General features: G+C 33.8%; 1 protein-coding gene across 6 annotated transcripts in view; it reads left to right on the top strand.

Annotated features, from left to right (window-relative positions):
* The window catches only part of LOC134349598 (paraspeckle component 1-like), a 131885-nt gene that overhangs the window by 41623 nt on the left and 75147 nt on the right, over window positions 1–15115 (top strand). The window contains exons 7-8 of one of the 6 annotated variants that reach the window (XM_063054158.1): window positions 5532–5589; window positions 11700–11872. The exons of 4 other annotated variants lie outside the window; for them this stretch is intronic. In XM_063054158.1, coding sequence (XP_062910228.1) covers window positions 5532–5589; window positions 11700–11872 — 231 coding nt within the window. The remainder of the gene's footprint in view (window positions 1–5531; window positions 5590–11699; window positions 11873–15115) is intronic. One more of the 6 variants, XR_010018720.1, reaches the window with a different exon arrangement.

The raw sequence follows: 15115 nt of genomic DNA, 5'->3' as shown, positions 1-15115 counted from the left end.
AACAACATTGAAACTATTTGGAGTTTTTTCCCCTGTTTTATTATTGGCTATATTTTACAGAATTAAATACTTTTTCTGTGCATTTAATCTGTACTGTACGTACAAAGTTAATTTTTTTTATTGTATGCATTCTAAGTTCTATTAAGCTCAAGTTTTATTGTTGTCTTAAAAAAGCATTATATCCATGTACTTTTATGCACAGATATATAGAGCTTGCTGACAGATCCAAAAGTCAGATTTGTCTTTTTTTTTGTTCCTAAAGTGCGGCCTTGCTCTGAAATTGTGCATGGCTAGACCAATTTAAAGCAAAGGAAAAGAAAGTATCTTTCTAAAACATTTTGCGGTATTGAGTACTATAATAAAGTAAAAACAGTCTAATATTTTTTAAAGTGAATTTATAGTGTTGGGGTGTTAATAGAATTAACATTAAAGTCTGGAAAATCTTCTAGTCTGGTAATACCATAGACCTGGGTGTACTGGATTCAGGGAGTTTTACTGTCCACGTTTCAGATGCATTTGGTGACCATAAACAAAATGAATCCTGGAAACAATTGTTTTTGAATTTCTTCTGTTATTTTTATTCTTGTCAAAAATCTGAAAGGCTAATTTTTAAAGAATATTTTGAAATAGAAACGATAGTTAAAATGTCAGCAATAATTTGAAAAATTTCTAAGAGTTGTCCTATTTGACTGGGAAAGAGCAGAACAAGAATCAATGGTATTCTTACAATATATTTGTGACATTAGAGTGCTCTTTAAAATGATCATACAGTGACAAAATTCACATGTAAAGTGATATCTTCATTACGTTTCAAATCTGTGGATCATTTATTATGTTTTTGCAGTATAGCTCCAATGTTAAATCTGACAGCAGTCATTGTAATATACTTTATTTTAATATTGGAGAGAAGCAAATTACTTGTGATCTAATAAGTCAGGGTTTTACTTCTGCAGTAGGTTAACAGAATATGTGATTATTCTTATTGATCTGAGTAACATATCTACAGTATGTGAAACCTTGCATATCATCACTTCTTTGTGGAGCTAATGGAAGTTCCTGTGCAGAATAAATCTGGTTTAAAGAAAGTTAGGCTCTTGTTATCTCAGTAGGTAATCCTGGTTCTTGTAGTGTGGGTTTGTAGTCCATGCCTAACCTATTTATTCTAATCTCACTGTTGTAAATGTACTCCACAAACAATCTGAAATTATGAAGAGCATGAAATTAAAATTATATCAAGATTATGGTAACCCTATTCCATATTTATAAGAAATATTCCTTCACAAGAATGCAATTCTCATAGCATTGAGGTTGGCAGCTCTTTCAGTTCTGCTGAATGTCTGTCAGTACTTTTTATAAACCTTGTGTTTTATTATACCACTTTTCTATCAAGGAGTATTTGTTTATTTCTATCTATCCTGTCTTTTCTCAATATCTTAAATTTACAGATCCAAATTAGCAAAAGTTTTCTGAACTTTCATTTACATAATATAAGCCTTCCTTTGTTCAAAGTAAGTTAACACAAGATGTGCCAAAAACTTTCTACATTTTAATCAAAGCTGCTTTTAAGTTAAATTCTTCCTCAGTTTAGTGTCATATTGGCAAAATGTAACCCTTTCTCCTTCCACACAATGTTCTGAATGCTTGTTCTAAGGTGTGTTTCTACAATAATTATCAATATACAAGATGCTACTGGAAATCTTAATCTGATCATTCTTACAAAACTAATCTGCATGGCTCTGTTTGTGAATAATATTTAGATGTGAGCTTTGTTTCTGAGCTGATGAATAATACAAACAATACCTTCCCTCCTCCCCCTTTACTTGGGAACTTTAATGATTTCCAGTACGTGAGCATTTTTTGAGTGAAATTCACAATTAAATCTGTACCGTGTAAAGAACACAAATATATTCTTTGAAAACTGGAAAGGCAATAGATATGGGCATTTGTGCTAAAACGCCATAAGGCCCATCAACTCCTTTTGAATTTTGAAACGAAATGGCAATTTGCAGTCTGATTGAATTGTTGCTGTGACATGGAATCCTGATATTTGCTAATATACTGAAACTCATTTGGTATCTCTTCTGATTTAGCTTCAATTATTAGCTATTTTTCAAAAATATCAACGTATTTTTTCTGTATTAATTCTTCATTCACGTGTTCCCTTTTAAAAATTTCAGTCTTGTCATCTGTTAGGACTATTGTTAGAGAACAAAACCAAAAGCTAACAAAGTTGATAACTGTCAGCTATTTAATATTTCTTCCTAATGGTCAATATTTATTTGTATATTAACATAGTGATAGTAATGGAGATTGTTGATTTGTGGCATGCTGTTAGACCGTAATATTTTAAATTCTGAAAATTGTAAGCAGTAAGCCTCATTTATTTGGGGGTTTGGTGGTGTAAGTGAATCATTAACAATAGTGTGTGTTTGCAAATTGAGGTCAATCCACATACTTTCACTGACTGATCTTAAGATTTGCAGAAGATCGAAGTGTTTTTTCATTTTTCATATTTCATTACAATTTGTGTTTAAGTGTAGTGGAAAGAAAATAAGTAAGATGGTTCATAGAAATTTTTAAATACATGATGTTTTTCAACATGCAGAAACAAAATAATAAACTCAAAATGCAATATCCTGGGGATTTGAAAGTTATCTACAAAAGTAAACTTTAAAGGCAGTAAGTAGAATCTTTGCATTGAAAGAGCTTGAGGTTTTTTGGTAATTAAAGACTTAGTTGTCCAAAAAAGTTTACAAGTATATCTGCTATTGCTATTCAAACCAGAAACTGCAGACACAGGAAATCTGAAACAATAGTGAAAATACTCAATTGGTGAAAGAATAATATTTTGGGTTGATCTTCTGAAGATTATTGATAAGAAATATCAATTCTTTTTCAATCTGTGCTACCTTGGCCTCCAAGTTTAGTTTTTTCTGTTTTGTTGCCGTTAGTTTTTTTGGAGTTCAATTGTAGAAACACAGCTTTTACTCTGACAGTTCCACCTGAGAATGTGATCCTTTCTTTCTTTGGTTTTGAAAAAAATGAAATCAAACATTTCAGATTTCTTGGACTCTGCTTTAATAGTATTAAACTTCATTTTTGTTGTGTCGGGGGGATGGAAATTGATCATTTTAGACGTGGGAGTAATGCAGTTAAATGGTATTTAATAAACTCTCTGCTCCTTTTATTGATAATGATATTAACTTTTAATTATTTGGTGAGCTAACAATTGTTCTACCTTATATTAGTGAATGAGATGTATTTGGTTACATCTCTGTACAAAGAAGCATGCTTCATCAGTTTCACTTCTATCTTTTGCAACTTACAATATTTTGAAAATTTAATGGTAATAAACTGAAAGAGACATGTTAGGATTGAGTTGTATTCCTTTATCTTGATGCAAATTTAATCTGCCCTGTAAAATTGCCTGAACAGATGGAGTTTTCTCAGTTCCTTTTGTGTACATCGATCATAAGGTTGAATAATAATTTAAAATTGTACATTAGCTATTTTTATGCAGAGGAAAGATATAGTTTTAAATGTATGACCATAAGAACATAACTGAACAGTTTTTTTTTCAGGAACATTGTTCTATGAATTGCTTACTTGGTTGGAAACACAAGTAGTCAAATTACAACTAAATGCAGATCTTGAGTTTTATATTTTTCCTTATTTTGTTGAGTCATTGTTGCATTTCTATTTTGCTATTAATGTGTTTTAGTCACTAATGACATTACTCGCAGCCAAGTGCCAATGTGACTCATCACTGACCTACCTGGTAATTTCTGTGTTGATATCGCAACAAAGTCTTCCAGACTGACATTCTCCTTTTTTGAGGCTTTTTTGTGTGACTGGGCTAGATCAGGCTCTGCCCACAACACTGAAGAAAACTTCTCATGCTGTTAAACCATACCACATGGCTTAGCATGCTCATATACTTGCATTTTATCGTACATTCTTAAGGACCACAGAAAATAAAAGCACGTGAAGGTTATAATTGATTCAAAAATCAAACATTTAACATGTACAATGGTCCCTTGCTATTCCTCTATATTGAAATCAATGGGATTATATTATATGACCCTTTGTGCACATGTTGCCATTCAATAAGATTATACCTAATGATTTTTTAAAAAAAAATTTGCATTAACTTTTCCTGCTGGATTTCCATAACCCTTAATTCTCTTATAGTCCAGAATAATAACATAACTTGGTACAGGTTCTGTGAGAGGTTTCCCTAATATGCTTGTTTCTGATTATTTGAGCTATGTGAAGTTCAGAGGAAGATTGGTCTTAAAAACTGGTAAATTGGTGTCTGAAAGGAATGTGATTATGCATTTTGACTTGCTGGAGTCCTGATCTTTGCAATAGGTGCAAAGATCATTTATTTCTTTCACATACAGGTTATAGCTACTTTAAATTCAAAACTCAGTTCTGTGTAAATTGATATGGGAGCTATCCTTCATAAAATGTTTGAATATAATTGTTTCAAATGATGCAAAGGCACAAATGAGAAATGGGTGTATAGTTTTTAGTTGTAGGAAATCTTTTGTCTCTCACAAAGATTTTGATCAACAATGAAACATTATGATAAATTGTTTCTGAATGTACTTAACTCAAAAAGGAATGCACTGCCATATTTAGCCTTGCAAGAGATCGGCTTTGAAAATAAAGTCTTCTTGGATGTATATTTTAGAAAGGTTTCAGTTTTGAAGTGTGTCCTTTCAGCTAAACCCTTATGAATGCATCAAATGAAGGCATCAGTTTGGATACTTTGCATGGTTTATAATGAGGATGGATTTTAAGATGTGATTATACTTGGGACAGTGCAGATAATAATATGATTTGAGATGTATTCTATTATATGGAGAATATTAACTATCGCTTGGTTTATTTTACTGCAAGTGACCATTGACGTACAACCTTATGTAATTTGTTATATCTTTGAATCAAGTGAGATTCTAGTGATATCATTTTAAAAAATGCTGAAATTAAAGATTCAAGTTACTGTTTGGTTCTTTGTAAGTAATAGGCAGACTTATGTGAACTTTTGATAATTTTCCCATGTTTTCAAACTGTCGGTACTATCTTACAATAGTGTGTGAAAGCTGCTTCGATGATTGAGTAGCGGGGTATTGGTTCAAATGTATTTACAGGTGCTTTCATAAACAAAAGCCAGATTTTGATGGTAATTTTCGTAATAGATAGTACATTTTTTAAAAGTTTATATTGGAATCATGGTTGGATAGGTGGATTGGCCTGAAGGAAAATTGGCTGTTTAGGATGGAGGGCTGATTAATTGAAACTATTTTTCCACCTTGAAAATTACCCTCATTTTCTGCCTCACCCATGAAAAATGAGATATCATTAGATCTGAACTTGGCTTATTTTCTTTCTTCTCTCTTGTAAGTTCAGAGTTAATTAAAAAGCATTTTAGATAGTTTATTTGGGGTGCTTTTGAAAGTAAGAAATTGAATATACCCAGACCATCTGTGCTGGTAGGTTGATCATGAAAATGTTTTTATTTTCAGAGAGAACAGGATATGAGGATGGGTGATATGGGTCCACGTGGAGGAATTGGCATGGGAGGTAGGGTTCTAATACATGAAAACACCTTAGGTGTTGGACATTTGTTACTTTATGGTTGTGCCTAGCAATGTTCTTTGGGACTGTACCTCTTTGAAACTTATAAAAATTGCATTAGTGTACCTACTGTACTCCAAACATGAAAGTCTGGTGCATGAGTAACATGGTATACAGCTAATTAAATACAGGCATGTCTGCTGTACAAATTACTGTACATAACCAGATGATGCAGCAGTGTATAATGCTTTCATGCATTTTCAAATAAGTTGTCAAAAAACATCCGATAATATGCATGCCACATTTGTGTGGCCAAATGTGTTTACTTTATTATACCATAGATGAACTTTAATAACAAACAATCTTTCCTTCCTTATTAGTATATCTAGTTACTTAAGTCTTAATAGTTATAAGCATTCAGCAGTGGTATCATTTACCCATATTAAAGGTTGTATAGGTGATGTTAGAGTAAAAGTTGTATCCTCTAAAATTATTTCATTTATCTGGAGATTGCAATGGTACACTTGTGCATATACAGTAGGGTGTAATGTGAAATGCAACATGTTAAAAATAGTTTGTATTTCGTAGACAATTTCTGAATGGGCTGTTAAAGATGTATTATTGGTCTTGGTGAACAAACCCATTAGTAGTCAAATTTATCTTGGTGATTTTTTTACTATTTTGCCAAGTAAACCAATGCATTTACTTTGCTTTTAAAGTGTAGTAGTGTTAAATGTTATTTCAAGTAAGTATTCCCATTTTTGTTTCCATTTTGGTAGCACCTAGTTTTTGTTTACCAATTTTTTTCAGTTGACCAATGCTATAACTGAACATTTAAGTTCAAACAGTAGTAATACCATTTTAACAATGCTACCATATGTATATTATTTTAAATCAAAGGTTTGGTTGCATTTCAACATAGTGGAAAGTATTAAAATATTGTACTTGGGAGAACCTTCACATAGTTTGAGTATCAATAAATACTCAGAATTCTTGTTTTCTACAACTAATATTTCAAATTAGTAAGCTTTTATGCAATTACCATTTTCACAGTAATAGGTGAAGTAATTTGCTATTTTGATTGACCACAATGGAAGGACTGAAAAATTTATTGACCATGTCAATAATTTGTATTTGCCTATTGAGATTACAAAGCAACCATAGAAGTGGCTGCAGCAACAATTTTAGTAGATTACAATTTGGTTTCAATGTAGATGAATACAGTACATTGTTATATTCACTTCTTTCCCTCTTGCAATTTAGGACAAATGGTAGAAGTGTACATTAGCCTACACTATGCAAATATGTACTGATAGCATGCAGTAACCCTTCTGTTTAGTGTTCATTTTCGGTTAGCCACATCCTGGTTCCTGATGTGACTTGTAGTTAATGAGACAATGCAGTTCTGCAGCTAGGGACAACTGCTATTTCAGTGATTGAACAAACACTTACACTTGGTGTTGCTCTTCAGGATTGCCAATGTGACATTAATGTAAGGTTATGCTATAGTCACATTTTTTTTGAAACTGGTTGAAGTAGTTTGCCATTCGTGTATTCAGTATGTTACATTTGGAGCGAATCGGCCTTTTTGTACTAGAAGTAGAACTAAAAATATATCCATCTCAAACAGTGTATTTGTTTTTTTAAATATTGAAGTAATAGCAGCAGAACATTTGGATGTTAACCATATTAGCATCTATGAATGATGATAAATCATGCGTGTTCTACTTATTATGCAATGAAAAGCTCACCTATTCTTAGATATGTTCTGAGAAATGAATAAGAATACTTCGATTGCAGTTCAATTTTTGTTGTGGCATATTCTGCAAAATTAAGATTTAATCCTAGTACAGAATGGATTTTTCTAATTGTGAGAGCTGAACTTTGAGCACTCGAATGTCTTATCAAACATTCTAACTGTACAAAGTTGAAATCTGTATGTAGTTGATACAGCTTAATAACATAAGGTATAAAGAGAATAGGCAACTTGGCCCTTTGCATGTTTACTACTTTTCATTGTTGCTATGGCTGATCTTTAATGCCACTTTCCAGTACTAATTCAGTGTCTCTTGATTCTGTTGATAACCAAAGAATATGGTATTTTACCCTACTGGTGCAAGGAACATGAATTCTTTGAAGTTGTGGGGTTAATTTTATTGAATGATTCCTCAGAATTAATTGAAAGGCTGTAAATGAAACAAAATTATCATGGTCCAGTGTTATGTCTGTAGCAGAGATGCCAAGATTTCTGCTGTTTGAGTCGTACTTTGAATTCATTCGATTTTGCTGTGCAATACAGCAAAATTACCTTATCACCTTGTATGTTTACTCAAGCTTTTGCCGTGAATTGATTGAATTGAATGTTTAAATGTAATTTACTTGATGCTTTTTGGGTTTATTTCAAAGCTTAAATAATTTGAATTTTGTTGACTTGTTACCTTTACATTACTCACTTCCAACTTGCAAAATTTTAGGGATTGTTTCTTGAGAATTTCACTGGGAACTGTTAACTACTTTGTTTCCCTTTAAATTTCCTTGCGGCACCATGTTAACTTGTGCTAATATTGTTTTCTATAAGTGACTTTTCTCGCTAGATTTTGGGCTAACTGGTCTAAAGTTTACCACCAGGATTTTTGGAATCCAGAATCCCTGGAAGGTCTCCTCTAATGCAGCCACTATCTCTGCATTGAATTTTGGCTGCTGGAGACTGGCCGCTTTTTAATATCTGTAAAATTTCCAATGGTTTTCTTTAAGTAATTACTTTAAATTCCTTGTAATTGGAACCTTCTGTTTTCCATTATACTGCTGCATGCATTGTGACTTCTACACTGAAGCTAAATACAAAATGTTTGTTCAGTGCCATGATCTTGTCTTCTCAGTCTCTCTTGCACCTCCTTTCTTTGTGGTGTTGGTCAGTGGTGAACAGTGAACTGCAGTTATGTATTTATAATTAGGTCATTATCTAACTTGGGATACCATCGGGACATAAGGCCTTGCAAGAGGTTCACCCTCTTGAAAGGTGTTCTGACATTGTCTTTTGAGATGACAGGTTTGCCAGATGCTTCTCCCTTTCAAGTCATGCATAAAAAACATTCAGCTCATCAGGGAGTGAAGCATTACTGCCATTTATGCTGTTAAATTTTGTAGGAAGTAATGGCATGCAACCCTGCCACATCTGGTGTGCATCTGATTGTATCTGTAATTTCTCATAGAATTGCCTTTTCACTGGCACAGTGGCCTTCCATAAATAGTACCTAGATTTGTGGCATTCTGAATTGTCAGTCTTGAATGTCACAGATCTAGCCATCAGACTTTGAATCTCCTGGTTTTTCCAGGACTTCTGTTTTTGGAAGGCTCGTATGTTCTTCAGAGTACACACTCATCCTCGCGGATATTGGCAAAGTTGGTGACAGCAGTAACGTATCCATTCAGATGTCAAAATTAATCCCAGAATGTGATCCAGTCCTCTGATCTCAAAGCAGTCCTGTATCAGCTCCTTCATTGTGGCATGGTCCTCAGTTTTGCATGTATGCGGGGAGTAGATGTACAGTCAGGTGATTGGATTTGTGTGGAATGGCAAGCAAGTTGTTCTTGATGGCAGTGAAACAATGATGAGGTGTGCTTTGGTTCTGTAAATTTACAGTACTCCTTTGGAGTAAGGAATTTCTTATCATCTCTATCCTGAAGGCTGACTCCTCTGTTTTGAGATTCTGACTCCTTCTGAATACTCCAACATGAGGATTCTAACTCTGCATCTGTTATCAAATCCCCAGCACATTTCTAAATTCAAATGCTGATATTACAGACTTGCAATCCTGGGCATCAAACCAGTAAATTTTGCAACCTTCAATGTATCGCAAGACTATGTCTCCAGATGGTCCACATTTGATCTTATGGTTCTAATAATTAGAGCCAGACATCCTTATCGTTAAGTTATTTGTGATAAAGTCCGTTGTATTGTCTGTATATGTGGGATATACATTTGCATGGGATTGCCTGTCAGTTTGAAGGTTAAAGTGCTCATAATTCCATTAATTAATTTCCTGTAATGCTGTCCCACAAACGCTTTCATTGGGTGGAAAATAATCTAGTACTGGTCAGTTTTTTTTTGCATATACAGTGGATTCTGGTTAATTGGATGTATCAGGACCAGTACATTTTGGCCCAATTAAGCAGCTGCCCCAATTAGCTGAAGTTTCATGGAAATAGTTAAAAAGGTATAAAAAAGACAAACTATCACTTAACTAAGGAACAAATTATGTACTTAAATGAAATACAGAACACATTGGAACTCTACTGATACTGCTGGTGGTTCTCCATCGAATCTGACAATGGCAGGAAACCTGTGTGGGAGAATTTTTACCTAGCTGTTGGATTTTACTGTAGATCTCATTTGCCTAGACCTCCAGACCTGACTTTGTATGCTAGGACAGGCCTGCCTTATCTCACCATGGTTTGTGATCTGCCAGCTACCCTCATGTGGTTTAGCCCACCTGTTAAAATGGCGTGGCCACTGTTGTATGCAAGCAGCTACTTGGAGCCACAGTGAGAGCTGAGTGTCTGGTGGAAATGAAAGGTAAACATTCAAGATGATTGTCAATTACTTCAAATTCTTCAAGGTTCCTAACTTGTTGAAGTAGTGAAATTGTTTTATTTTAACTTATAGTTGTTTTTAGCATTTGAAAGCCTGAATGTTTGATACTGCAAAACAGTTGTGAATTGTCTTACCACTTATTTCTCGCCATCTATCAGTGACAATAATCACTACTACTTGAACGCAAAATATATAGCTGACGCTATTTAAAAACTCAAGCAACAGGAATTCTGCAGATGCTGGAAATTCAAGCAACACACATCAAAGTTGCTGGTGAATGCAGCAGGCCAGGCAGCATCTCTAGGAAGAGGTACAGTCGACGTTTCTGGCCTGAGACGTCTATTGTACCTCTTCCTAGAGATGCTGCCTGGCCTGCTGCATTCACCAGCAACTTTGATGTGTGTTGCTATTTAAAAACTGTTCACTTTAAGTATAGTGTAATATCTAGCGGCCACAAAAGTGCACGTGGCTATCGCTAATTAGAAACTATCGGCAACAGTCTCCTGGCGTAATTAATTGGCATAGTGTCCCAAATATTTTGTTCTTTAAGAGTTATTCCAAGTATGTGGTTGCTCTGATTAACCGATGGCCCAATTAACCAGAATCCACTGTATTGCAAATTTTGCCACAGTCCATTCTGGCTATCTTGAATCCTTAAATAAGGAATACTGGGAAAAATTTCTTTAATGTTTGATTTTAAATGAAGGCAGTGATAGAGAGCTACTGTTAAAATGGATGAAGTAATACAATTTCAAATAACTTTCTGTCATTCTCCCAAAGTATTGTCTTTTTTTTTGAAGGAATAAAAATATAGAAATAGTTGCAAGCAGTATCTTCCAAAAAAGCTGCTCTTATTTTGCAGTTGGTAAGAGATGAATAGACAGATACATGGCATCTTCTTGTTAGCCTGAAGTGTTCTTTTGGATCTATGTATGGTATGATTTGTTAGCATCAACCATTCCTCAACTTGGGAACATATATCATGGTAAATTTTATTTAGATTTGAATTTGACATAACTAATCTTCAAATTTAACTGAATTATTTGCAGTGATCTTTCCAATACTAACTTGTAGAATTGAAGATCTTTTTTGCAAAGAAGTAGTTGAAAAATTTAAGATTTGAAGAAAAATAATCAGTTTTATTGCAGCCTTGTGAAAGTGTCCAGATATAAATAGAGTTTGTCCTTGTAGAAGTGTTTATTTGGGCTTTATTTAAGTAATCTATTTTGTTTCTCCAGTTTTAATTGTGAAATAATTACCTGCTAAAATGAAAATATGCAAACATGATTTTTGTTATCAATGAAAGCTGAATAACTGTATATGTAAACGTTGTGACAGAATTTGTACAGTCCCAAAGAACAATTTTTGCAGGCTTTTAATCAGGTAGCAGTTGTCTTGCATGGTCAGTCTTAAATAGCATGTTTACGAATTTATTAATTTCTGCGAATATGCTATCCAGTTAATTACCTTGGAATCAAAATTTAGATCTAGGTTAGATCTAAGTACCAACTATTTTGCATAGATGCGTATAGCCCAGCTCCAGCTGGCAGTCAAGGGCCTGCTCCACTTATGGGTATGAACATGAACAACCGTGGACCTATGCCTGGCACTGCAATGGGACCTGTCCCAGCCATTGGGCCAGAAGGAGCTGCAAGTATGGGAACACCCATGCTGGGAGACAACGGTGGAACAATGGTAATGTATTAAATAATCAGTGTTTTTTTTTGTCATTGTATTTTAAGTAATATAAGAAAGGTATGTTTACACTAATGTAGACTGGCAAGATTTGTAATCGTGCAAAATATTTAGCATGTTTTTTGTGTTCTGCACATTTTATAGAACGCACTAGTCAACTAAGTAGTTTAGTTGATCAAAACTGATTAAGTAATCTTAGGTTTGTAGGATGCTATTTCGGTAAATGTGTGCCTTGATGTGCTTTTAAAAATTACATCTAAATGCTGAAGACAGAATTATAGAATAATGCTTTTAACAATTTTACTGCATTTGTAAAACGAGTATGGATAGTTTTAAGTTGGGCAGTCTTGCAGTATTACTAATAAACAAAATTAGACGTTTAGTATTTTGGATTTGAGTTTTGTAAATTTGAATAGATTTGACTATAAGATTAATTTTAATTTTGCTTACTGTTTAATAGCAAAATGGATTTAAAAGAACTGAGGGTCATGCCTAAAAAGTCTTAATGGCTTTTTGAGTCTATTACATATTCTTAGACATTGGAGGCTAGTTTGAATTTTGTGTTAAATTTTCTGTGATGACAAATTGGGGGAAGAATAGCTGAATTTATGGAGAGCCTAAGGGGGAGCTTCACTCAGAAGGTGGTGAAAATGTGGAATGCACTGCCAGCAGAACTGGTGGATGCAGGTTTGAGTTCAACATTTAAGAGAAGTTTGGATAAGTGCTAGAATGGGAGGAATACAGAGGGCTATGGTCCAAGTACAAGTTGATGGGACTAAGCAGAAAAACAGTTCGGTACAAACTACATGGGCCAAAGAGCCTGTGTCTGTGCCGTAGGGCCTGCTCTATGACTCTTTACAATCTAAATGTTAGCTTTAATAGGGTTTTGTAATATATATTTACACTTGATATTCTACTTTACCTTAAAACAGCATTAAATTAAAACTAATGGTTGTAACTAATTCACTGAACTTGTAGGCAAAGCTTCAAATTTTGCCTTGAGTCATTAAGTACTCTTACATCAGATATTTCAATTTTGTCCAATATGTCAACCTTTTAAAAGTGTAAACATACCTTTCTAATATTAAACTGAAATTTGCACAAAAGCAAATATTGAAGTTTATCAGGCTAGAATTTTAATGTACAAAATTATGCATATATTTGGACTTTAAATTTAAAAGTACGCCCTACTCCATTTTTTTTCTCTAAGTAATACCTTGTTTTAAGATTTCATTATGATTACAGAGAATGAATTTTTAGTCAAGCTTCTCAACAATTTGAAAATTTTATTTATATCTCCCACATTTTGCCTCCAAAAATAAGAGAATTGAATTGAATCTTTCAGTAATGTCTTATCATTGATCATCAAAGAACAAGATTTTTCTATAGTAATAACCATTATATACTATTATCTAACATGCAAACTGTCGCATGTCGTATTTTGTCCTGGAATCAAAATTGGTTGCTGCGCAAGTGCCATCTCCACTTTCTGTTGATAAAAAAACCACACCAAAAAAAAACAGATTTTCATGTGAAAAATATGGAAATGTCCACAGACTTCTAACATTTTTAGTCAGCAGTTCTTCCTTGTTTAGAAAGATTTATTTTATTGTGCTCTTTTCCTGAACTGAGATATTGCCCAGTAGTAAAGTTATTATTAAATTTACAGAGAGGGTAGTACTATTTTACAAGTGGAGAGTTTGTAATATAGTTTAATTGCATAAATCAATAACATTCATCCAGTGTTAACTTTATTAGCAAATTGAGTTAGTTTTGCTATATGTGATCTAATTAGCCAAGTACTTAAAGTACTGAGTTGTATTGCAGATGACAACATTCTTGATTTTCATTAATTTGTTGTCATCATGTCCTGTCTGTGGCCACTCTCAAATTTGTATTTAATACCTCTCATGGTTTTAGAAATTCCTCAACAGTTTGGTAAAGACTGTTGCATGGTTCTATTTCATTTGCCAGACAGACAAGCAGGTCCTTATTTGATGAAACTCTGGTTGTATTAATTCTACAAGGCTGTTTTGTTTCCAGAACTGTTTGTACTCTGTATGCGTTTAGTTTACACTGATTTTGGGGTGGGGAATTATTAATTGCAGTTGATGTTTGAATAATCCTTGTGCCTTGAATAATCTCTATCAAAAGATTTCCTGCAGTGCTGGAGAACCAATGGCTCATGACAACGTCCGCCTTATTCTCTTTTCTAATGTCCTTGCAATAATGTAGACATAAATGCACAAGTGGCAAATGGGAAGGTAAAAGGCAATTGTGGTTTGACAAGGGAGCAAAACACAGCTGAGAGAAAATTGAGGTAGTTAGAATTGCAAACAAAAACAGTGGAAAATATGGTTTGTTGGAAAATAAAGGGGAAAGGACAAGAAAATATAGAGAGAAGATGTAATACTGATGAAAATAAATAAGAATTGTGAATGGGTAAGAAGGAAGGTAAAGAGAAACTTGAGTGGGAGAAGGATTGAGTTAAGAATCGGGATAAGAGATTGGCAATATGCGGAGAGAGGACATGAAAGTTAAATTGTTGGAGATTGGTGATTAAGAGGAAAAGATGTGAAAATAAAGTAGCAGTGAGACTGGAATTGGGAGCAAAGAAAAATGGGAAGAATTCAGTAGGACAGGCAGCTGGATCCATTTGAAGGGTGTTGATCGAAAACATCAACTGTCCATTTCCCTGCACACATGCTGCCTGACCAATTAGGTTCCTCCCAGCTGTTTGTTTTTTTTAACGAGTAGCAGCTAGAGAGGGCATGTGGGCTGATTGTAAGGTAAATAAAAGCAAATGGTGGAAATGTTTTTAATTTTTAAAAACACCATCTATTTTGGAACATAAAACTTTCCTCCCTATCATGTGAAATCACTGTAGAGATACCTGCACTCTATTTCCTTGAAAATGAATTATATAACACATGAAATTTCATAATTTAATTTTCATAGATCTTACTAAGCCTGAGAAATTTATGCAACTTCATGTGTATATGTTTTTGTCTTCATAATAAGTTGCCTCCTAGTCTTGAAAAAAAAATAACATGATATATAGTAATGGTTTTGAAGTCCTTTTAAATTAGGCTAATTTTATTTGTATTATACCAGTTGAGTTTTTGATGTTTTGAAAGTAAGTTCTAAAAATTGAATTTCATTAGTTAAAGCATCATTCATCTATAAGTTAACTAATTTAATTGCTCCTTTTATCTCCTTTTTGTATGTTCCTGGTACTGCTGG

This window comes from Mobula hypostoma, chromosome 7 (assembly GCF_963921235.1).
Source record: "Mobula hypostoma chromosome 7, sMobHyp1.1, whole genome shotgun sequence".
NCBI classification, from domain to species: Eukaryota; Metazoa; Chordata; class Chondrichthyes; order Myliobatiformes; family Myliobatidae; genus Mobula; species Mobula hypostoma.
This window is presented reverse-complemented; position numbering and strand designations above follow the sequence as displayed.